The 23,262-nt window shown below is 40.5% G+C and overlaps 2 protein-coding genes across 12 annotated transcripts in view; one reads left to right on the forward strand and one right to left on the reverse strand.

Moving 5' to 3' along the window:
* The window catches only part of erlec1 (endoplasmic reticulum lectin 1), a 47,101-nt gene extending 28,052 nt beyond the window's left edge, over positions 1 to 19,049 (forward strand). For 3 of the 4 annotated variants that reach the window (XM_082557009.1, XM_082557008.1, XM_082557010.1), the window contains exons 3-16: positions 13,748 to 13,925; positions 14,073 to 14,177; positions 15,190 to 15,270; positions 15,420 to 15,497; positions 15,587 to 15,650; positions 15,739 to 15,782; positions 15,877 to 16,100; positions 16,678 to 16,819; positions 16,896 to 17,057; positions 17,143 to 17,202; positions 17,342 to 17,466; positions 17,561 to 17,638; positions 17,771 to 17,846; positions 18,283 to 19,049. In XM_082557009.1, coding sequence (XP_082413135.1) covers positions 13,748 to 13,925; positions 14,073 to 14,177; positions 15,190 to 15,270; positions 15,420 to 15,497; positions 15,587 to 15,650; positions 15,739 to 15,782; positions 15,877 to 16,100; positions 16,678 to 16,819; positions 16,896 to 17,057; positions 17,143 to 17,202; positions 17,342 to 17,466; positions 17,561 to 17,638; positions 17,771 to 17,846; positions 18,283 to 18,354 — 1,489 coding nt within the window. In that variant the 3' untranslated portion in view covers positions 18,355 to 19,049. The remainder of the gene's footprint in view (positions 1 to 13,747; positions 13,926 to 14,072; positions 14,178 to 15,189; positions 15,271 to 15,419; positions 15,498 to 15,586; positions 15,651 to 15,738; positions 15,783 to 15,876; positions 16,101 to 16,677; positions 16,820 to 16,895; positions 17,058 to 17,142; positions 17,203 to 17,341; positions 17,467 to 17,560; positions 17,639 to 17,770; positions 17,847 to 18,282) is intronic. The other variant, XM_082557011.1, reaches the window with a different exon arrangement.
* A 964-nt stretch (positions 19,050 to 20,013) lies between these two features.
* gpr75 (G protein-coupled receptor 75) lies at positions 20,014 to 22,860 on the reverse strand. 8 transcript variants are annotated; one of them, XM_082557003.1, is made up of 4 exons: positions 22,506 to 22,860; positions 22,330 to 22,410; positions 22,091 to 22,209; positions 20,014 to 21,990 (listed from the first exon to the last, which is right to left on the reverse strand). In XM_082557003.1, exon 4 carries the CDS (start codon positions 21,895 to 21,897, stop codon positions 20,254 to 20,256), a length of 1,644 nt encoding a protein of 547 aa, XP_082413129.1. In that variant the 5' UTR covers positions 21,898 to 21,990; positions 22,091 to 22,209; positions 22,330 to 22,410; positions 22,506 to 22,860; the 3' UTR covers positions 20,014 to 20,253. The 8 variants fall into 8 exon arrangements, with proteins under 8 accessions (XP_082413129.1, XP_082413131.1, XP_082413128.1 ...); XM_082557005.1 differs by having other exon boundaries at positions 22,330 to 22,413; XM_082557002.1 differs by lacking the exon at positions 22,330 to 22,410 and having other exon boundaries at positions 22,455 to 22,860.
* Between the last annotated feature and the right edge of the window lie 402 nt (positions 22,861 to 23,262).

The following is a 23,262-nucleotide window of genomic DNA, read 5'->3' on the forward strand; positions in this document are numbered from 1 at the left end:
AGCGATCACACAGAATTGGAATTTTTTAAACAATAACAATAAAACATCTGTTGTATGTAGGTCAGTTACTGGTGTGTTGATGGATGTAAGTGAAGTGTGAGCAGATATCAAAGGAAAAAGCTAAACCAAGAGTTATATGGTGAGGGTGACAGAGAGCAAGACAGAAAGAGGAGTTGGCATAAATAACCTGATAAAGAGCATTGGTTAACATTGCCGATCCCTACCTGCAGGAAAGAGTGGAGACAACAGGAAGAGCACTGACCCTGTCAGAGGCTTTTAACATGCCTAGCTCAGTCTCTATCCTGTGTTTTGGGCATCTGCATTACATTTATGGTATATCTGTCCTGCAGGTGTTGTGGATATCCTACATGCTTAGTGAGACAAATGAGTGCATTGCCAAGTTGCAGCTCACTCTGTGTGTACAGGATTGCCCTGCAGTTGCTTTGATGTCACTGACACATGGCTCTGTTCAGCTGTGATTAAATTAGCATATCAGAAACTTTCCTTAGGGTCTTGGAGAGCTCAATAAATCTTTTCTGGGTGTATTTAACAATTCTGTTATTGATTCTGGGCTTTACTGAGTGCAATTGCACAAGTAGATAAACTGAGTAAAGCCAGACTGCTCCTTATTACTAATTATACCTTTTTGGCTAATACTTGCATACATGGAAGACTTTATATAACTAAAATATATCCGAGTCTACTCTATTCTTGTGCCAAATAAGACGTTATTTAAAATGTTGAAAATCAGGACGCTTTTGGGTAAATTAAAGACATTATGGATTTCTCCTATATCTTTGTTTTTTTACTGTTGTTGGTTAAATACTTTAGCAGCTTTGGACTTTCGACACATCGAGAAACCTTCACTCAGATGAGATTTGCAGGTAAAGTACAATGCATCAGCCAGTGGTGTTTAACAAGGATGCAGAACAATAAACCAGCACCAGTTTTGTTTCATGCTTGTTTTTTTATACTGGTTTTACTGCTTGTTTCATTAATTTATTAATGTAGCCTAACTGCCTGGTGTTGCAGTCCAGATTTATCACAATAACAGATGCACTTGGGGATCTGCGGGTCATGGTGGAGAGCCTAAACCACCGCAATGCCTAAACCACTTGTCAACATCTTCACGGTTAATGCCTGCAGTTCTTGCGGAGTCTTCACACTGAGGTCAGAGTTTCTGTTCATAAATTTTTTAACCGGTAGAACCCAGCTGCTCCTTTCACATCAAAAAACATTCATTTGGTATTAATATATAATTAAATGACAGCTTCTGGATTTTTTTCTTTTATTCTGGAGGGGGTGGGGGATTAAAAGAAAGCCTCTTTGAATATGCCAGAAAATAAGTATGCCACATTGCTTATGCCGAGTTATCTCACACCTGTGAAACAAATTGTTTCATGTAAAGGTCATTTGTAGAGACATTCTAATAAAATGTTTGGCTGCAAGCCCAAGATTAAAAAAAAACATTTGTCTTGGTCCCATTATGACAGATGTACCAAATTACCTGTCTTCACCTTTGTGTATTGGAATCTTGTATGTACATATTTATATATAGGTACGGGGTAGGCTCATATGCATGTATGATTAAAATAATCTATTTTACTGAGATTTTATGGTATTTAAACACTTATGCAAACAGTACAATATGATGGATGATATCAAGCGGTAGTCCCCAAGTGGGGACTATGCTAAATAACTAAATGCTACTAGTCTGGCCTTGACTAAGGTGTACAAACACTTGAATAATCTAGCTTCCACTGGCATCACTAGTGGATGTTACACTAGTCATGTAATGATATTTCTGACAAAGTTGACTGCAGCTATCAGAACACCGACAGTCGACCTGGTAGACTTGCCTTGTTTGTATTAACACAAGATAACAAGCCACCTGGTTAAAGGTCTTAGGCATCGTTAAACGTGTCTGGCATTTCTAAAGTAATTTTTAACCTACAGTTTTATATTGTTTTTGTCAGGTTATTTATTACATAATGGTATGAATGATGGTTGGGGGGTGGCTGTGAATCTTTGACCAGAGCCCCAATAGACTCTAGAATCACCACTGGTGGAAACCTTAGGAGAATAATTATGTGTCTATTAAAAACTAAATAAATAAAAAGTAGAGGAACTGGGGAGAAAATTCTTAAATGTTAAAATATTTCACAATACCAGATTTGGTCTTGAAGAACTTGTCAGAATTAAACAGCAATTTATCTTCGACAAGCTGCTTTCATGTCAGCATCACCTCTGTTATCATCCAGTAATTTAATTCTGCTTATCTGTCTGTTTTGGTTGCATTTAGATCCTCTGTTGAATAGCAAGATAAAACTTTAAAGACGGGGATGTTTTTGTCTTGTGTTACATCCTCTGGAGTCGCTTTGCATTCCTCTGACATCAGCAGGCTATTATAAAGAAATGAAACTCCTCGGTCACAGAGTATAGTTGACAGAGTGAGACCAGCTCCCTTCATCTTTCAGCGTCAAATTGATTTCAGTTATTTATTTCTGACTATTTAGCCGTCAAACAAATTAGTGTTACTTAGTAAAAGGTAATGTGTCCGTGTGTCTTATTAATCTTCCCCCACTCATTTTGTCTGATGCCCTTTCATTAAACAAAAATAAAAAATGATCATAAGAGCTTTAAATATATAAACATAACATCATTTAATTTACTAAATTAACAATAAATAGATAATAAATATATGATATGTAAATAATATATTTACAACTCCATTCAAATCTGCAATACTGCAGAGGCTGAAATTTCTGGTACTATTTTTTTTCTTGTTTAACCTGCAATCGTGTCTGTGTGTACACTCCAGCCGTTTTCTGTATGGCTGTAGCTTGCTATTCAAAGATGGAAGAAAAAGCAAATTGTGCACGTGCAAGCTGGAAAGATGTTGTTTTGTATGCCCTCCATGAGGGTGCCCTGTTCACCAAAGTATTTTTCAGCTATAAGATGCAATCTGCTTCCCTTTCAACAAGTGCAAAGACGACTTGTTCATTGGCTGAGGACATGCGGAGGGCACCGTGCCACATGGCTTACAGTCGGCTACGTGAAGAGTGTCAGACCACTGTTACCAACCTTGGAGGAGGCAGCTGTCTCCCAGTCACTCAGGGAACAAAAGTTCCTTCCAGATGTTCTGGCGCTTCGAGCTCGGTCTGAATTATAAAATCTGAATATGAATAGGGAAATGAACTGTAAGCTGGTTAATTTCAATAATTGTCACTTGCAGTTTGAAGTATTTGCTTTCAGATCTAAATTGCTGCATAAAAAATAAAAACCTCTGTCAGCCACTCCACGTAAGCTCAATAAATTCATTTTTATGCACTTTAGATTCATGCTATGCTCACGCTGATCTCTATTTATTTTGATTAAAGTGTCACATCACATAGTATCATAATAGCAGACAGCATATTTAATACATTTTACAGCCACTACACACGTGCAGAGGACAGGATACCTGCAGTATGTGAACACTGAGACTAATTTAAGAAATGAAATTGGTCAAGTCAAAGGTAGATGATGAGATCAAATTTCATCAAAGGTGTCATCGTGGTCAAATAATTAAACAGAAGTTAAAGAACAGTACTTAGCCACTTAACTGATCTATGACTCATTCAAGCATAAAAAGGCACCTAACCAGTGTTATGTTCAAACATAACAGACAACTTAGCAAAGAACCAGTTTTAAATAGCATCTTTAGCCACTTTGTTACAAGCAGCATGCCTTAAAAACACATCATTTGTCTCGATGAATTGCTACATCTATTTTCTTTTACCTATCAAAATATAAAGACATGGCTTCAGACTTTTGCAAAGTCCTATGTACCTTAAACAAATTTTGCTCTTGGAGACCAATCTATTTTCTTTTTCTAAGCAAGGGGATGACAGCTATTAATATTAAATTGACATACGCTGCTGCGGTCTGTGGCGGGTTTTTTACTATTATTTTTTATTTACTTGCATTACTACTCTCCCCCCATAATGCCTTTGACAGCCTCCAGTATGGTCACAAACTACAGCACATGGCATCCAGCCATAGGTTAGCTGTGTGGGTTGGAGTTGTAAGAGAGATTGCACAAACACGCTATAACAGAGCAAGAGAGCAAGACTGTTTGCAGTAGGAAGTGCAACTGGGCTTGGAAATCAAGCAGAAAATGAAAAATAGCGTATAATTTACTGGTTTGGCTAATGAAGGAATCTTGTGAGACTCCTGAACATTTGAGCCAATTGTTTTGACAATTACATACATTCTTCTCTTTCATCCTCAAACAGATCATAGAGCACATTTATTTTCATATTCACTTCACACCCACTTTAAAATACACTCTGCAAACGTTTACCTACTTTGGCTCAAAAAAAATCTAGTGACCCACAACAAAACAGATCCATAAGCGGCAGTTTATGGTGCTCTACAGTAAATGTTATCAGGCAAGACCTGCACCTTTGGAGGATGCTACAGTTTCAGTGCATTATACATTAATCTGTATGTTTGTATAATGATGGGTGAATCATGAACTAAAAGTATCTGCCCAGCAGGTCATCTGTCAAGGTTCCTGACAGTACCAGCTGGCCCGTTCTGGCTGCCAGGGGCACAGGCAGGTTAGAGGGTGGGCCTCCCACAATCATGGTTCTCCTTTCTATATCAGGGGCTGGAAACACAGCCAAGCCTCAAGTTGTGGTGAGCCTTCCTCCAGAACAACAGCATAACGGATCCAAAAAAACAACAGAAGGAAAGGAGGAGCAGATTGCCCACGCAGCCATTCATGTCCAGCACATTATTGCAGGTTCTGAGTTCAAACTGGGTCAAGGATGAAATATCAGAATCACTGGGCATACAAGATCAAAGGTGTGCGCAAGTGTGCGTGTGTGCATATTAGCCAGTAATGGTATTTTGTGGGGAGTAAAAATGATAAAAGTGTGAGATGATAAAAAATAAATAAATCAAAGCCTCCTGGATATTACTCGCAGGCAGAAGATGAGCGCGTTTATGGGTTTTGTCTGATTGGTTATCTGTGGCTCTGCCCTTAACTATTTCCTGCTGTCAGCATGTGTGAGACAACAGGGCTATTTGCTGATATGTCAGTGTCAGTATTTATAACAGCTAAATTATGAAAAATTCTCATTTTTTCAAAAGTAAAGTTAAAAGATGTGAAAAACACCCTTCGACCCCTGTTTTATAGTATATATACTTGTTTGTTTACTCAGAGTTGCCATAGTTTATCTCATCTCCTTAATGTTTAGAAGGTTTTTCTCTGTTTCAGGATTATTACGGGTCCAAAATGGGCAAAAAGTGGTAAGCAGTCACGTGTCTGCAAAGCCTCTATAGCTCTGATTGCTAAGCACGAGATACAAAAATCACTGACACTGATATGTTTTCTTTTTCCTGCCGCATTTGGCTTGGCTTTCTTTTGTTTATGCTAAGCTAATCTACGAGCTCTTTTGTTGTTCACGCTGCTATTATGCCTCACATCAGTCTTGGAGGGCAATTTTAAACTATTAACTAAGTGTCTACGCTAACTCAAATTCAATAAATACATGTACGCACATTCATCAGTGTAGCAGGGCTTGCAGCGAATAAAATTACTTAAAGTGGATATGTGTGCACCGCAGAATCTATTCTGTTTTGCAGCAATACCAGAAAATATTCCTTTCCTCACTTCAGGAATTAAATCTCATTGTAGTCAGCCAGCCAAGCTAAAACCCCATAAAGTCAAAATTACATCTTAAAAGTAACAGCCACAGCCAAATCCTGCACCTTGAAAGAGGGTATGATTAAGCATGTCCAAAAGTAAGGCTCTAATTTTCCTACAAAATTACCCGCTGTGAGACACTTTCGGAAAGATTTAAGGCCTGGCAATTAACTTTGGTGATGTAACACAGTCTTCATTAGCTTTAGTATCGGAGGATTTTCTCAATAGATACTTTTAAGAAATGGAATAATCATGTCAAGCACTTTCTAAGTAAAATCAAGTGAAATGAGTGAAATCGGTGAGACGGTGAGGGAGGCTGGAGTTTATTTTGGCAGCATATCTGTGCATCCCACCGGCACCGAGGGTGAGAAGCCAAGCAGTTGGCAGTGAGGCTAGCCCAGGTAAAAACTGAGGTTGCATCATTAATTTATCCCAGTTTACATTGTGGCAGATAGTTCAAAACTTGCTTCTTTCTTTTTTTTCTTTTCTTTTTTTTTGGATCTCCTATATGTGTCTTTTCTCTTCCCTCTGGCCCTGACCAGCTTGGCCTTTTGGTCACTGGAGGCAGGTGGAGTAGCAGGTCAGAGTAAGAAGAGAAAGCGGCATAGATCCTGCCAGTCACAAAGGGCCCAGAAGACTGAGTGGCCAGGCCCTGCAGGACAAACTGGCAGATGGCTGCCTCAGGATAATGACCAGGTGACATCTGCAGAGTGAACAAGCCATCAGGCTAACAGACTCACCTTGACCCACCAGGGAAGCCAAGCTGGCCGTTCTCCTCCTCCTCCTCCTGTAATTCCCTCAGGTTACACCCACAGCCCGAGAAGTATAACACAAGTTTATTGATTTACCAAGTTTCACAAGTCCCCCCAAAAAGAGGTGTGAGAATGTCCTGGAAAAAAAAACATTAACAGATTTTACGTGGGTGTTTGAAGTGAATTTTCTTTTATTCTCTGGAGAGACTGGACTGTGAGTAAATTAGCCTCTGAATCACTTTTTTTTCGCACTGTTATTCTAACCCAGAGTCCTTAAACACCAGATTATTGTCAGCTAAACCAGGCTACATGCAAAATAAAACTGCTGTTTTCCCCTCTATTTTGCTTACAGTGTTGCTACTGACAAGTGATTTTTTTAAAAGGCAAAGCTTGCCTTGTCTAAAGACGAAGACATTGACTACGTGATGCTGTGCACAAAGGTCATCTTTTGACAGCGCTGAGATCGTGAGAAGGTCAGATTCTCTGTGCCATTTAGAAAAGAGGCAGTGTGATACCAACCTGCCAATATAATTCCAGCACGTCTTTTTCATCTCAGCGTTAACACCATACATTGTTTACTGAATAGTTTACTGTGGCTGCATGACTGCTGGCAAACTGAGGTTTGGAATAAAGTTGGGAAAAACTTTTGAAGGGGCTGAAAAAGGAAGGCGCGTGCTCTTGAATGAAAATGAACTGAAAATAGCACCGCGGCTCCGACAGTTGTGTACACAGAGCAGGGGGGGAAAAAAACCTGGAAGACATAGTTTTTGTGTTTTCATATTCAAGTGACAGGAACTTTAGAAGAAAGCCAAAACATTTAAAAGCATTTGGAGAAGACTATGAATAACTTGTAAACACTACAAGACTCCGAGAGTGCCCTTTCGCAACAGCGAATACACCAAAATTAATAGGATAACAATTGTACATGATGACATGCGTTATGGAAATTCTTGACTCTCCACTTCTCATTTGGCAGAATAGAAATGTCAGTTTAGGATCAGATAGTGAGCCAGTTAATTTGCAGGGGTAGTAGATGGAAAGACTATGAGCATTAAGTGTAGTGGAGGAAAATGCTCTGCATACTAAGTGCAATAATGACTTGATGCCTGTATCATTTGGAAAATGCATAACATTAAGTGTGGCTAGCGTTCTCTTAACTAAAGAGTAAGAAAGAGGAATGTCTGCGTATTACTTGAAGTAAATGGTAAATGGCCTGTATTTATATAGCGCTTTACTAGTCCCTAAGGACCCCAAAGCACTTTACATATCCAGTCATCCACCCATTCACACACACATTCACACACTGGTGATGGCAAGCTACATTGTAACCACAGCCACCCTGGGGCACACTGACAGAGGCGAGTGGCCTCATGTGCTCAATATTACATACGGACGTTTTTTTAACCAAGGACCAAGTATGCAAACTTGCTGCTGAAATATAAATATCTATTACTTTTGGAGCCTTTTTTCAGGACCTTGTTATCTTATATAAGTGTAAAGCTACCGTTCCAAATCTTTGCATTAAATTGCTGCCTTTGCTTGTTTTCGCTTAGTTCACTTAGTTGCCTGAGCCAAGCCAGTAGACTGTAGTGAACTCATACATAATATGGAAGAAGCCATCATCTCTCACATATCTCAGCCAATTAAACCTATCTGCAGTCCAAATTGGTGCCAATGAAATCTTGTGACTGCATTCAAATGATGATGGATTGTGTGGCGTTTGCTTGAATCAATTACACAAGAGCCGGGTGAATATAAATGACTTGGTGAATGCAGCACGTACTGTACTTCGGCGGGGGATAAAGAACTGTGTTAGGAAAGCAATGTATTTATTTGCTCTGTAAATAGCTTATGTGGGTTGCTGTGGACTGTTAAAGTGATCTTTCCCAGATATGCTAATATAGAGGAATCAATAAAGTATACAGAATCTGCCATCCAGTATTTCACAAGTGTTATTTGCTTGGAGCCAACAAAGTTTTGTCAGCATGTGTGTTAAGAATATTTTAATAAATGCTGTTTAAAGTCATAGCTGTGATTCCTCTTGTTAAGCATATGCTCACTTACTAATACTGCTCTCATTGTACATTATTCCTAGCAGCTGATGTGCTGATATTGATCAAATAGCCATGTAATCTGTTTCTGCTCTCCATCCAGTCAGTCGAGAGCTCTGTTCCACACCTCTCCGTTTTTGTGCTGTTCCCTGTCAAACTCTGAAGAGACACCAAATGACTTTCACTCTCAAAGTCTTCCTAGCTTCACTAAGCTCTTCTAGCTTATGCGCACTGCTTAGGATGCATTTTCAAGCAGCTAACCCACTTTCTGCTCTTGCTTGTAGACAAAAGGGACACTTCTGGGGTTTCACTGACTTTTGTATTCAAGTGTGGCATTGCGAGACTCTTTCGAACAGCTTAAAGTCTCAGACAATGAAGTATTATAATGGTATTAACATAAAAATCCATGGTCACCTTTTGAGAATGGCCATGGTGCATAGGGTGTTTTAGTTATGATGGAGCCGCTTCTGGAGATTTCCGCCAGCCGGGGAGAAAGAAAAGCCCGTAAATACAAAATAGAACGTCAAAATAAAGAACAAAGCCCAAGTTTATATTCTCGTAAGGACTGGGTCAGTCCAGTAACACAAATATGCATCCTGTCATTATTGGTTTATACTGCATGCATTTCAATCCTGGGCTCTTTCCCTTTTCTCGTGTAGGATTTGATCCTCCGTCTCAGACAAATAAGCAAGGACCAGCTCTGTCAGTATCTGGATCCCATCCAGACCCATCCAAACAAAAATACTCTCTCATTACCTTCTCTGCAGGGAGGTGCAGAGCGGCACTCTGATCCACTGGCATGCTTAAATCCATCTCTTTCATGTGTCACTGACTTGTTGTTTTGCCTCTCCAGAATTTGAGTAGTAACCCCTTACAAGATTCCTTCAGCCTATTACACAGTGTTTTAGTTTGATGGAAGCACAACAGGTGAATGAGTGACAGGTGTGTCCATGCAGATTTGACAGAATTAGGAGAGTTTCCTCAATCATCAGCTTTAGGGTAAATATCAAGAGTTCTGACGCTACAATCCTGACACTGGTAAACAGGCCTGCCAGTTTACTGAAGAGTCTTCAAACTGATAATTTGAACTGACAGTGTTTATCATCATTTAAAAATTCTCCACAAAATCCAAAGAAACGATATTGATTAATGAATACCACAATCAATACTAAACATACCACAGCTATCAGTATCTGTAAGGAAATCAGACTCTGAAAGGGAAGTGCTTTTAAAGCGTTAAATATATTGCATAAACTGGCTGATAAATCAACTCTGCTCCCCTCTGTTTTAGGGGAGGAGCTTATAAAAACATGGTGAAACAGAGAGCAAAGCACATGAAAAATAAAACTGCCCAAACAGCAGGGGTGTAAGCTCTGTCTGGTCAAATCCTACCAAATTATCAACAGCAATTCTTAACTTAGTAAGGATTAAAACACTAAACTACACTACCAATAACTACCAATAACACAGGATAAATCCATGGTTTCTGGTAAAGAAAGACCAGACTCTCTGTAAAACAGTATAGTGTTTATCATTAATATTTATTTAGTGCTTTCTAAGTCAGAGCTAATTTAAAGAAGTCATCATGTTGGTTGCAGACTTACAGGTAGCAGTAGACATACCACAGCTATACGTCGTGACTTAAAAACTGTCCCAACTTTCATATTAAAGGCTTGAGGCTTTGAGTGTGAACACATCAGAATTGGCATATTTCAATATATTTGGTGTAATAACTGTTTTATAAGAGTATCTGTCGGGCAACGCAGCTACACCGAGACCAAATTGGATGTGAAGTTTCTTCTATGATCCAAATGGAAAAATTTTTTATCGTGATGGGATTTGTGGAATTTATCGCTCGGGTCATAAGATGTGTCTGCATTTCCCTCAATCGTTCTCGTAACGTTGATAGCAGTTGATAGAAATCATCTAAACATGGACAGGTGCACGCTGGTCTGTAGACACATGTTGCTAGGAAACATCGTGTTACAGATGAGGACATGATTGTGTGTGACTTCATTTCACCATTTCAGTTAAGAAAAAAAGACTCCATAGACTTCGACACATGCCTTTGTTCAAGCTTCTATGGCAGCACTCGCTGCAGTAGTAACTTACAAAGAAATTCAACATGTGCGCTTTACGCAAATCAATACTGAATTTCATTAGGAAAATCAAGCAAATGTGCCAGTATTGATTTGATTCCTGACATATTCTATGTATATTTTTAGGTGACAGCTCAGGAGATATCTTAATCTTTGCTCGAGACCTTCAAATGCCAAGATTCATTTCTCTCTGCTCCCTTTGGAATGATGTTATTATGGTTCGAGAGATGACAGTTGTATCAATTATGCAAAAGGTGAGGGTGTAAGGAAGGGATCTATGCAAATCGTGTTCACCCCACAGACGACAGTGAAATAAATGAAAATGCTCATTTCAAAGTGGGGAGTTCAGCTAAGTTCCCATCAGTCAGGCTCCTGCAAAGTCTGTTAGTGTTGACTATCAAGGAAGAAATGGTGAAGAAGACTCTCTATATGTATCTATGAAGGCAGGCTCATAAATATTTCCATACGGATACTGTATGGACACAGGAGGCTTATACTCATATACAGTTGAGAGTATAAGCTCTATATATACAAGCAGAGGAAAGTGGTTTCAGAAGCTGGATGATCCACTGGCATGTTTTTCTTGCGTGTATCCTTCCCTGTTCCTCTATATCCTAATCCTCTCCCTCTTTGTCTGGAAATCTCTGTTATAATCTGGTCCCTTTCTCCTGGCTCACACACTGCGCATTCTCACATCAACAGCTCCACCAACAGGTGAAAACATGCCAGTCTCAAATGAACACTGTCCAAGTCGATGTGCATTTACAGGCAGACTCTGAATTGCAGCAGCCACACATTTTCAGGGTCTATGTTTTAAATTTCCTGTGAACTGTGACATTTTTTAGGGGCTGATCAAGTGGAGGAAGACTATTTATAGTCGTTCAACACGCAGCAATGCCGACTCAACAGCGTCAGGGGATTATGGGACAATGCACTTTGGGACAGAGCTGCTTCAGTCATTGCTTCCATAAGTGAACTGAAATGCTATATGCGGAAGGCTCGGTAAATGAGCTTCTCGACATTTGACTCTTCAGTGGGTATCTCCATACTGGCTTTCATCTTCAGTCCTGCATAGAGCCGCAATTAAAAATAATTGAGACCTTACAAACGCAAATTAAATTTCCCAAATCTTCCACCGGGAGGCAGCAGTGAGACAAAGTGAGTTTATCTTGTGGTGATCTGTGATCTCTCACAACACAGGCAAATTTGAAGGACAGGGTGACATATTTAAAATATTACTGCGCAACATGCGGATGCTTTTATTCTCAGCTTGTAAATGAGATGCACTGGGCATGTCCACATCATAACCTTGGAAATATATCTACGGTGCTGCAAAAAAGTATATTTGCTCCCTTCTTTTGCGCATTTGCCATACTTACATATATCGAACTATCAATCTAATATTAGACATTCCAAGTAAATACAAAGTGCAGTTTTTACGTAATGACCTACAAACCTACTGGCCTTATGTGGATGACCCCTTCTTACATCGTGAATTAACTGTAACCACATTTTTTTAGAAAGCTGATTTCACCTGCCACGCTGAAGCCTGATTACTGCCAGACCTAATGGACCACAAAATCACTTCAGTACAACCTGTCTGACAAACTAAAGCAGGCTAAAAGATCTCAAAAAGCAACACAACATCCCACGATCTAAAGAAACATCCAGAGGTTTACACAGGGCCAGGTTTGGATAGCTTTTTCCCTTAAAAATGAAAATCAACATTTAAAAACAGAATTTTGTGTTTACTCTGATTATCTTTGCCCAATATCAAAAGTAGTTTGATGATCTGGAACATGTAAGTGTGACAAATATTCCTCAAAAAAGAGAAAGAAATCAGGAAGAACACGAATACTTTTTCACCACATCGTAGGTATACATCATCCATGCTAATGGTTAGTAAAAATACTTGCATGAAGCCACTTCATCTTCTTGTGAAAGACCAGATTCAGATCATATGTTTTACTGTTCATAAATGCCTTATCATCCATTTATATTATTTTTGATTTAAGGTTCAGCAAAATAATCATGTGATTACTACAAAACTGCAAAGTATTGGTGATAATTTGTAATCTTCAATAAAATTACAAATAAAATGTATTTGGGCTCATGCTACGCCGCATAACGTTATCTTTTACAATGACTATGTAGTCACTATATAAGCCTTGTTTCACGTCAAGTGGAAGATTAATTTACACTACCTCACTAATGAGAAGAGTTTAGAGACATTATTGCAATTGTTATAGCCTGGTTACAAATGTTTGGCATTAAACTTGACTTGACTTTCATTTTAGTGTGCATAATAGACTGGGATATGAAAATATTTTATCAGGGCTTAATTATATTTGAAGTTTTGTTATGGTCTTGGGATAGAAAGTGGGATCATAAAAAACAAAAGCCTAATATAACTGTTGAGTAGCATTTTATAATATGACACATGACTAAGAATGTAATTTCAATGTACCTAAAATTACATTGTAATTATGTTTACCTACAAATGCTTCCCTGGTGAAATGCTAGAAGATGGAAGTAACAGTTAAGGTTTTTGCAAGAGTGAAAAAGTAATTATAGTCCAAGTAATTTTAAGCAGTGAATAGTTTCTGGGTATTTTACATGCAAAGTTACACAAATTATATTGTAAGTACTCTTAAGTAATACATAAGCAGTACATAACTGTGTAATTTGAAGTAGTGTGAAACTTCAGGTATTTTAGTCTAAAGAATAGTGTTTTCCTACTGTAAGTACGCAGTATTTACATTTACTTGTGAACTATTTAAAGCTGATTACAGTATTATTTGTGTCTCCTTTCCTGTAAAATATCAATAATAATAATAATAATAATAATAAACTGTTGGATTGTTGCTCTATATTATAAAGTGCTACTCGCTGTTGAATAAGAAAGAGAAATGAACATCTCTGCTGTCATTTGGATCTAGCTGTGTGCCCATGCCAAGTATCGCAGCCAGGTGGCGCTGCTTCTTTTTCACCCCAAAGCGCAGCCGGAACACGACGTGGCAGTTTACTTCCTGTGTATTTTTTTAACCGTATTGACATCCGTCTTTCACAGTCGTGTTATATCTTAGGTCTGTTAAATAGACTTCCTCAACCTTTGTAGCAGCTTTTAATCCATTTTCTCCGTACATGAAGAGCGGGCTGTAGGAGCTCAGCAGCCGGGGAAGGAGAGATGATGGCTGTGCTGCTGTTGGCGTTAGTCGGGGGGCTGCTGGAGGTCTGCAGCGGCGTTTCAGCCAACAGAGGAGGCTATCCCTCATTCACAGACGAAATCCCTTTCAAAATCACCTGGCCTGGCGCTGAATTTACGCTGGTATGTCTCCTCTTTTAGTGTCACTAAAGAAACGAATCTGCCCTAACGGGATCGGGAGACGTAAATGTCACTTTGTTTTAGACTTCTTTCTCTTTCTGTCACACAAGACCTGAGTTGAAGTAACAGATGTTTATCTCCCGCCCGCAGCCAACTTCAGGTGCACTTTACAGTGAGGAAGACTTTGTCATCTTGACCACAACAGAGAAGGAGAAGTACAAATGTCTCCTCCCTTCACTGACGGCTGGAGAGGAGGTGAGCACTCCTAACACTTTCTGGGAATGGCACAGCTGTTTATCTAAAGAGTTATGAGAGCTTGCCACTGAACTAGTTTGCACTAGCAGAGCTAGGCACGGAGCAATTTTGTGTTGTTTCTGCACAGGTGATTATAACCTGCCTGCAGATGTGAGGAAAAAAGATAAATTGTGATACAGTTGCGTTAAAAAGTGTGAGTCATTCCACAGAATTCTTCAGGACCTGAAGTTGTTTGATCAATGTGATATGTCCAAACTGTTACATACAACATGTGAACAGCATTGTTTGCTAATAGATTTTTTTTATATTTATCTGTAGTAAATTATCATAAAACAGGCAAAACATCCGAGGTGCGAGAGCTTGCTCCTGTTACTCTGCGTCATTGTTGTCACGTTGGTGCAAACGACAAAAACTGTGACATATCCTGTGTTACCGATTCTCACTGCTGCCTCTGGGAAAGTTTGTGCTGAACGAAAAGAACTCACTGTGGTACTTACTCAATAATAAGGGCTCAAAAAATCTTGAAGGGGGGAAAAAAGGCAATAAAAAGTGCAGCTTGTCCACCGACCCCTTTGTATCTTGAGAGCCTGTGACGCAGAAAATCTTCATGGTGTGAAGACAAAATTTTGCGTGGTTTCATTAAACATACTAAAAGCATTGTGCCAAAAAACCATCTGATTCTAAGGGTTTATGTGGAAAGCACTGACTGTTTTATCTTTTTATATTCGAAACCAGAGACTATGTAACTGTGCCGTGACACAGCAACCCTCATAGAAGAAGCACTATAGAGCTGTGTTAAGCGATAAAAGGTTGCTGAAATATTTGTGTCTGTAATTCTGCCTTGAATGAAGACCAATACAACCTAATAGGAGGGTATGCTAAAACATCAGTTACAAAATGCTAAATAAGCCGTTAATAAAGGTTTCAGTTTCCCTCCTTTCCTAGAGTTAAAAAAAAGCATGTGTTATCTCTTGTCTCTCATCACTCTTGTTGCATTTGTTTGGTGCTGCAGGATGATGAAAAGGAGTACGGCGGGCCCAGTCCAGGTGAACTGCTCGAGTCGCTATTCAAACGAAGCAGCTGCTCCTACAGGGTGAGACTTTTCCTTTTTCATCTCATATTCCTCCACACAGAGACTGAAACTGCATGCAGTTTAAAGTCACAGTCACACTATAGTAGCAGAGCATGACAAAAATCATGTTGTTTGAGTGTATTGCTGAGCATATATTTATACCAATGTAGATTGAGTCGTACTGGACGTACGAAGTATGCCATGGAAAACATGTAAGGCAGTACCATGAAGAGAAGGAGACTTCTCAGGTCAGTGCTTTGAGTTATTTGAAATATTTTTAGACTGGAATGGAAAATGTGCACTCGTTACGGTTTGCTAAGCTTGCATGTTTCCACAGAAGATCAGTGTACAAGAGTACTTCTTGGGAAATATGGCTCAAAAGAGCCAATCAACAGAGACAGGTAAGTTTCTATATATATGTATATCTTACACTGCTTTTTTTTTTTTAAATTGAACGTTAATCATATTTGGCCTTTCTTTTTTTTTCAGATCAAGCTGAGAAGACAGACGGCGTCAAACCGTCCGAAACCAAAGCAAGTATTCTACTGAGTAACCAAGCAAATCTGCCAGTCTAGTTTTTCAGTCTCACATATCTTTCCTGTTGCCTTCCCCTTTTTCTAACGTCAGGTGCCCACTAAGAACATTGAAGGTCAGCTGACTCCCTACTACTCAGTGGCGATGGGAAACGGGACTCCGTGTTTGCTGAAACAGGACCAGCCTCGTTCCACAGCCGTGCTGTACGTCTGCCATCCGGAGGCCAAGCACGAGATCTTGTCTGTCGCTGAGGTCACCACCTGCGAATATGAGGTGGTGGTGCTGACGCCTCTGCTTTGTGCACACCCAAAATACAGGTAAGATCTGTTAAGATGGTTACACTTTAATAGAGTGCGACACCTGTATTTAGTTTGTTTGTTAGTTTGTCTTATTATATTTAGACGGTGGCCCTGAGAGGTCAAACTCGCTGCAAATTAAGAAAGCACCAGCAAATAGAAAAATGCTTTAATGGCACACAAAACAAAAGAAGAGCTGTTTTGTTATAGCCTTTTATTTGGCTGCTGATGGATCCGCATGTTTTAAATATCATGCAAAATTCTTGCAACAGATGCTGTTTTGATGCAACGTCCCCCGGGATTTGTTTCTCCTCTCGGTCTTTAACTGCAGATGTTTAGCAGTTTAGGTGAATGTGTTAACTATGGGGGCACTGAGCTGTTTAGTTAAAGCCTGTTTTTGGCTGCTGTAAAACAGTAAGGTGTCGCTTGTCTTTTAAAGCAGACTGCAATGATTTGCAGATCATTTTAACCTTATATTTAACTGAAAGTTGTATAAAGACAACATTTTAAAGGAAAAACTCAAACTGAGACTTTTTATTTTTCATATATTTCCCATTAAATACTATAAAATTCACCTGCTCACGTCACTTGTTCGCAGGTTCAAATCCTCCCCGGTGAACGCCATCTTCTGCCAGGCTCTGGCGGGCTCCCCTCTGCGGCCTCAGCGGCTCGCCCAGTTGGACAAAGAACAAGAGGAGCAGCTTAAACCACCTTTCGGTGCCACATCTGAGCCCAGAGAGGTAAGACGTGCAAAGATAAACGGTGATCACCTGAGCACACGAAACGTGGCTTATTTACATTTGTGGTATATCATAGGAGGAGACGTCAGCAGTGAGAGAAGAAGCCTTCACCTCCACCCACAAACCCATGACCGTCGGAGGGCAGTCTCAGGTCACTGTTGGTACCACGCACATCTCTCGCTTGACAGACGAACAGCTAATTAAGGAGTTCCTGAGTGGCTCGTACTGTCTGCACGGGGTGAGGCGCATTTATGTGTTGGAAGCTGAGCACTGATACGTAACCTGCTCAGGGAACACTAATCATCTTAACATGTGCGTTTCAGGGTGTAGGATGGTGGAAATATGAATTCTGTTACGGAAGGCACGTCCATCAGTACCATGAGGTAAGCGAGTGAATTCAAACTTGGAAAAAGTAAATAATCAAATGCACTTCTAGTACCTTTTTAGATTGTACGCTGGCTATAAAGCAGTAAGCGAGAGTATTTTCTGTATCAGCCAGATTATCTTTTTTTTGTGTTGTAGGATAAAGAGCAAGGGAAGAACATTGTAGTGGTGGGGAACTGGAATGCAGATGAACACCTCGACTGGGCCAAGAAGAACGTCGCCCGATCCCTCCAGCTCAGAGAGGACGGAGTGCAGAAAGTCAAGTAGGCCTTTCAGATTTTTGAACACTAATCGCTGTAAACGGGATACAAAAATATCCACCCACTACTTTTTCTTTTCCCCTTTACTCCACAATAGGTTGGTTTCCCACTTCTATGGCCACGGTGATGTGTGTGACCTGACAGGGAAGCCCAGACAGGTCATCGTCAAGCTCAAGTGAGTGAACAGTTACCTAGAACTAGGGGATGAAGAGTGGAGCACATCAGCCTGAGTCCACGGATGAGTAAGACTAAGTTGTCAGTGTTTCCCATTTTGATTCACTCATATCATTTCTCTTCTCGCTGTCAGATGTAAGGAGTCTGAGTCTCCCCATGCTGTCACTGTCTATATGCTGGAGCCTCAGACTTGTCAGTATGTCCTTGGGGTAAGTTTATGTTTCACTCCTGAGTGGCAAAAAAAGAAAACAGTAGAATTTGCTTAGTAACATTATGAATCTTATGTGAAGGTTTAGTCCTTTGTAAAACACATTTATATCAGTTTTAGGGATAAATATAAAGAAGAAACTGCAGATTGTTTAACTGCATGGATAAATTTGATATACATGAGCCAATCTTGGTGTTATTTTGTTCCCTTCATGCCTTTTCTCTGTGACAAGTTAAAATATATAACTTTTGGTTTAATTAGGAATTATTATAAACATGCCTAGATATTTGCAAATATTTGCAGTACTTCCTGTAGATTTGACAAAGGAAATGACACTGATCTAAACACTGATTTAATTATCTAACTATACTGGCATTGTGCAGGCATATCATCCTAAATGAAAGGCACCATATTGAAGATGGCTTTTTTTTCTGTAGGTTGAGTCACCGGTCATATGCAGGATTCTTGACACTGCTGATGACTATGGGCTTCTGTCACTCTCCAGTTAAACTGGCGGAGTTTTACTGGAACAGCAGCGGTGCACGGAGGACATAAAGAACGAGGACACTTAGTAAGCAAGATGCCCTTAAGACTGCGCTACAAGCCAAAACTGAGAATAAACTCAATCCTGAGGCTGGACCTCATGTAGCCCAGGGAGAACAGGCCCCGCCCACACTCCCATGACCTGTGCGATGGGTGACGCTACATCAGCCCGACTCTAACTTAAATCAAATTCAGGCAGTGGAGTTATTGCTTGAACTTCATATCTGTGCTTCACTTTGTGATGATTGATTGCAAGAAAAGGAGTGACGAATCATCAGGGGAATTAACAATATTCAAAGTGGTTTTGGTGTGTGTGTGTGTGTGTGTGTGTGTGTGTGTGTGTGTGTGAGTGTGTGAGTGAGAGATATGGATTGATTAGCTGCTTGACTGTGGCACTTTTGTACTTGTAGATATGAAAAACATCTGAAAATGCTTCACAGCAGGGAGACTGTGTGAGTGTAACTTATGCATTAGAGATTTCTGTGGAATAACAATAAAAGTGAGTGTAAGGTTGTAGGATGTACAGAGTGTGTGCAGGTTCATTTAAAAGGTTCGTTTTGTGGTTTTATGAAGATGCACACTGGGATCCGACTACTGCTGTATCTCTGGAATAAAAACCAATGCATTTACAGCAAAAAATTAAAAAAATCAAAACATGAAACCTTATTTTAGTTTTCCATTACCACAGAAAAGAGTAGATTTAAGACATTAGGGAAATATGTAGTTCAGGGATATCTAACTCAAACTGCCCGCTTTGATTTTAAGTGGGTTGGACCATTTCAAGACCACATTTAATCCTCAAGGTATCTAAATATAAAAATAAAGTGCAACTTCAACAGAAAGTGTCAGTTTTTTCTATTTGATAAAGAAATTCTACTGTAGTAATTGAATGGCTTGTGCATAAATGTGTTCAACTACAGAAGAAATGCATCCATCTGACCAATTGATACGCAATGTATCCTGTGTATAACACATTTTTATAGTAGATAATGAAAACCGCAGGAAGTTTTCTGTCATTTATTTTTTAATAACCGAATTTGTTTGGTGTAGCTTGAGTGGTTATATGGGAGGTTTTTAAATCAGTAAAAATGAAGCTGTTAAACTTGTGAAAAAACAGCTAAAAGCCCCAAAACTTGTGCCTTTCTCTACATTTTTTCAAATCTGTCCAGTGGGGCTGGATTGGAGTCTTTAGCACGCTGATTCCAGGCCCTGGGCCTGAGGTTTGACACCCCTGATCAAGTAAGTTAAGTGTAGAATTTAGTGTTTTATTTATTCGGCCGCCAGAGGGCGCTGATGCTATGTGTATGTGTAGTAACAGCACAGTAACAGGTGTAGATCTCACAGACATTACATTTGTACTTGCCAGTTATTTATTGTGGGGTTTTTTTTTTTTTTTAATGTATGAGGCTCAGACTTTTTTTTTCTCTTGAGAAGAGAGTCTATCCAGGTGCAACCACGTACCACTGACAGCCGTATGGGGTTTCATAGTGGCCTGATGCTGAAGAAGCTGGTTTCACGCCTATCTCCAGCCAGAGAGGAACTGGGATTGAAACTAGCAACTGGTGACTTTGGGTTCAGTGAAAACCTCAATAAATCAATTCAATATCAATAAATAACTTGCTGGAACATAAACTTTTATTCTAAATCTGTTTCTCATTTCAGTTTCAAAGGCAAAGTTTATACTGTAATTCTGGTTCTTGTCATTTCTCCAGTCACAAAAATCGCAACATCTTTCTACTGTAGGAGAGAACAAAATGTTAATACTGAGTCCAAAGACATAAAAATAGCCTGTTTACACGTTCCTCCTTTGATTCACATTGGATTTAACGTCATGGAGAGATTGTCCAAAGCTTTCTGTTCTTTGACTATACCGAGGGCACGGGAATCTGGTGCACTGAGGTGCTTTCAAAGTCCTGCAGAGCATCTTGGTGAGTGTGGTAGTGCATGGCTACATAGGACTTGGCAAAGGCAAATGTCTGAGAGCTGATAGGCTGTAGGCTGGTGGGGGAGCTGGGCCCTGCTGAGGGACTGCTGTTGTATATACTGTAGTACGGCTCAATCCGGGTGTTGATGGGTGTAGAGGTGCTCGGGAGGCGAGGTTTGCGTGTACCTGTCGCCCTGGGACTGCCAGCGCAATCCCGGGAATGACTGGGTCCACAAGCCTGGTCTACCAGCCTCTTCTGTGGCTTAGGTGACAGCACGTAGGCCGAGTTGGTCTCGTGATGGGAGGATTTATTGCGATTGACTTCCAGGCTCCCCTTCCCCATTGCGTGCAGGCGTGTCTTTTGCTTGCAGCACAGAAATCCAAGTGCGGCCCACTGAATGCAGCACAGTACGCGGCGGCGGAGGCCTGCACTGTTGCGCGAGTACACAAATGGATTGATGCCTGATTTGAGAAAAATGAGCACAAAGCCACACAGTTCGAACTGGTAATGTGCAAAGCTGCTTTCTGGTGACAAAACATCCTGTGCCAGTGAAACTCCCATCGGCAGACAACAGAGTAACACAGAGAATACTATAACTACACAGGTGACAACTGCCTTGGAGTCTTTGGCTGTGGCTAAGTTGACTGTGGAGACCAGCTGACAGCAGGTGGCTCCTTGGGCGGCCCCTGGAACCACCGGCTGGTTTGTCCTGTTGGTATAGGCGTGCGTTTGTACATTCTGCAGTTTGTTGTAAGTCTGGTTACGGTACAGAGAGGGGCCTTGAACGGCACACTGCATGCTTTCAAAGCCTGCTGCAATGAGAGGTGGTGGGGGTGGAGGGCAGGTGGCATCTACAGTGATGACTGGGCATTTCCTTACTTGTGCGTTCTTCCTCAGGGTCTGAGCAATCATCAGATACGACACAGACACCACAGCAACACAAAAGGCAAAAACTGCCAGGTAGACGTACAACACAACCCTGGCCTGCCCACTCCCCAGGCCAAAGTGGGGCAAGCAGGGTCCATCTTTGCGTGGATATGCACGCATGGTGAGGAGAGCAGCCAATGTGAAGCTGGATGTCCACAGCAAGGCGGTCAGGGCCAGCGTGCAGGGGAAGGAAGCAGTGCGGTTGGGCTGCTGTCCCAAAACCATGCGGAGTCTGTGCAAAGCAATGACAGCCACCGTCTCCAGGGACATGATGATGAAACCCGAACTGGTCAAGTGGAAGGCGAAGCAGAAACTCTTTGACACGCCATCCCCTCCGCCTGCATCCAGGAAGAGCACCAGCGCAAACATGGGAGCGGTCACGCAACAAATGAACAAGTCACAGAAGGACAGGTTGAGGATCATGAAGTCAAAGTTGGTGCGGAACTTGCGAAACGCCGGGTCGAAAAAAGACAGGAACACCACAAGATTCCCATAAGAGCCCAGGAAGAAGATAAAGATGAGGAGGAGGGAACAAAAAGTCAAGGTAGCAGTGTGGATCACGGCCCAGCCCGAGGGGGTCTGGTTACCCAGGGTGCCATTGAAGGTCTGCAGTCTTGGCACATCCACCAGGTCCGAGGGTGTAAGAGTGGTGTTCATTGTACTCTGATGATTTAGAGCGACTCCACATTCATCAATTTCAGTATTATTCCTCTAAGAGGAAGGAGCACATGCTTCCACCATTGCTGCCACCTTGGTAGAAAACGACAAAGAATATAAATACAATCAGCTCTATGGGCTGGTCTTCAATACAGTTATAATGATAATGAGGAGAAATGGATGGATAACTTACAATTTGATCAGAAACGTTAGACACGGGTATAATAGGCTATGCACCACTGCATTTGGCCAATTACCTTACCTCCCCATCATCCCCCTTTAACTCTCTCTCTCTCACACACACAGCAGCGTCTGCTTAATAAAAAAGAAAGAAAGAAAAATCTCTGAATATCAAAACGAATGTTGGTTTTAAGGCTTTAACGGGCTGCACAATCCAGGATTCACTATTGCTTAGAAAATATAGCACACTACCTGTACTAGATCGTGCGATCCTCATTATTTCATACAGCCCATCTTCATCATTTTTAAGGCAGTGCGATAGTGAACGCACCGCTGCTTCGGAAACAAAGAAGGAAAAATGTATTTTAGCAGCTCACCTTAACGCAACAGTCCGTCGGAAAGAATCGATAATCTTCACGTTTCCTTACATGTCTGTGTAAATCAGCGCGAACACGTAGATGGCAGCTTGTTTCTTTTCTTTACGATAAATCCATTCAAATAGAGAAGCGACGGCCACTGGACGTGCACTGAAAAATGAGTATGAAGTCACCGTCTACGTATCCGGGCATGAGCATAACCACTGCATTCAAGTAGTCCGTCCATAGAAACGCTTCCCTCACTGGGAATCAGCTGGCGGAGTTAGAAAGGAGAATTTGCGGGATTTATTTCAAACATTTGAAATTTGACAGAAGCGCCATTATCCGACACGTCAAATATATTACCGCAGCAATTTATTTTATTTTTTTTTGCTTTCACCATGGTAACGTATTATAGTTTATGCGAAAAATGGCGCCTCCCTATTTAAACAGTCTCTGCCAAGGACGTGAAAAAACAAAAAAATTATACACATATAAATAACTATTAACTACTATTTATCTTGTATCTATTTAGACTGATTTCAACAAAAACTGTTTAAATTTTTAAAATTTATTACAAAAATGTATATAATTTTTAAAGGTGTCATTCAGCATGATCAATATGACAAATAAAAATATGATTAATTATTATTTTTCCCGCTTTTCACGGACAATACTTCAAGCAGGGCCACAAACCCCTCTGTAAAGAGCTGAAACACTGTGAGCAGGGATCAAGTGTTCTGCATGTTGGAACAAACTAGTTCTAAAAATATCAACACTGAAGCTAATGCTGCACACTTTGATTTTTTTTTTTTTTTTAAATTTTGGT

Source organism: Aulonocara stuartgranti, assembly GCF_965226115.1.
Source record: "Aulonocara stuartgranti genome assembly, chromosome: 13".
NCBI lineage: Eukaryota > Metazoa > Chordata > Actinopteri > Cichliformes > Cichlidae > Aulonocara > Aulonocara stuartgranti.